Source organism: Vollenhovia emeryi, unplaced genomic scaffold (genome assembly GCF_000949405.1).
Source record: "Vollenhovia emeryi isolate VEMERY1.0 unplaced genomic scaffold, V.emery_V1.0 DF944520.1, whole genome shotgun sequence".
Classification (NCBI taxonomy): domain Eukaryota; kingdom Metazoa; phylum Arthropoda; class Insecta; order Hymenoptera; family Formicidae; genus Vollenhovia; species Vollenhovia emeryi.
The window spans coordinates 1,349-2,518 of record NW_011961846.1 but is presented as its reverse complement, the minus strand read 5'-3'; the positions used below and the strand labels follow the sequence as shown (position 1 = coordinate 2,518).

General features: G+C 40.5%; 1 protein-coding gene across 1 annotated transcript; it reads left to right on the top strand.

The window, feature by feature from the left end:
• Positions 1–229: 229 nt before the first annotated feature.
• Positions 230–880, top strand: LOC105563147 (cellular nucleic acid-binding protein homolog). The gene has a single exon (XM_012014506.1). The coding sequence runs from the start codon at positions 230–232 to the stop codon at positions 878–880; it is 651 nt and encodes a 216-aa protein (XP_011869896.1).
• Positions 881–1,170: the final 290 nt, after the last annotated feature.

Below are 1,170 nucleotides of genomic sequence, written 5' to 3'. Positions count from 1 at the left end.
TTTAACTTTTTAACTTAACTTTTAACTTTTTAACTAGACACTACCCAACCCTGCAAAGAATGTTTACCAATTACAAGGAGAGTTAGGCTGTATTTATCAGAAAACTGGTGAAGATGTGGTTACATATGCCAACCGCCTAAAATTGTTAGGGAAACAAATATTAGAAGCTCACAAAAATTCAGGAAATGCTCTACCCGCTTCAAATCTCAAATCATCACTAGAGAAAGACATGTGTAAATGCTTTATCAGGGGATTAAAACCTGATATTGAACAGAGAATCGCGAGAGATTTAGATGTTCAGGCCACGGTGGCCGACGCATTAAGGATAGAAAGAGAACTCCGCGACATCACAGATTTACGACAAGGCCAAAATAACAATTCAGAGAAGAACCGATTGCGAGAAACCTGTCAAATTTGCTATAAAGAAGGGCATTCGGCCTCTGCCTGTAGGAAACTAACTCAACAGTCCTATAACAAATCTCCCTTAGGAACAGAAATTTTAATCTGTCAGATTTGTAAGAAACGAGGACATAGTGCCGATAAATGCCAATTACGTGATCCTCAGACTCGTCAATCCGTCAATATAGTGCAAGAAAGTAGCATTATCTGTCAGTTGTGCTCTAAAATCGGGCACAACGCCAAAGCGTGTCGGATGAATAACAATAACGAACCGTACAAACCTTCGATAATTTGCCAATGGTGTGATAAACCCGGACATTCAGCAAATAATTGCTGGAAAAAACAGAATGAACAAAGAAATGTAGGAAATAAACTGAGGGTTACCTGTCAAATATGTAATAACATTGGCCATATTGCAAAAGATTGTCGATCCAAAACGGAGCAAAATAAAGAATCTAAAAACTCCGTATTCTGCCGTTAATGTAAGCAGCAGGGGCACTTCCTCGAGAATTGCGAGCTTCGCGTTGCCAGTAATAATTGTAGGCAAGCATATATCCAGGGAAACGCCAACGGTCCCTCGAAGTCGGGTGTAGAGCGAGGGCCCGAACGGATTTCACACCCATCGACGTCACAAAAAACCCAGTAGAAAAAAGGGTGTCAGAAATACGACCTGTAACAGTAACACTCGATAAACACAGTCGCGTGCCTACCGTTCAGGCAAGATTTAATAGTTTAGTTCCCCTTGTAACTTTAATGTTAGATACAGGATCT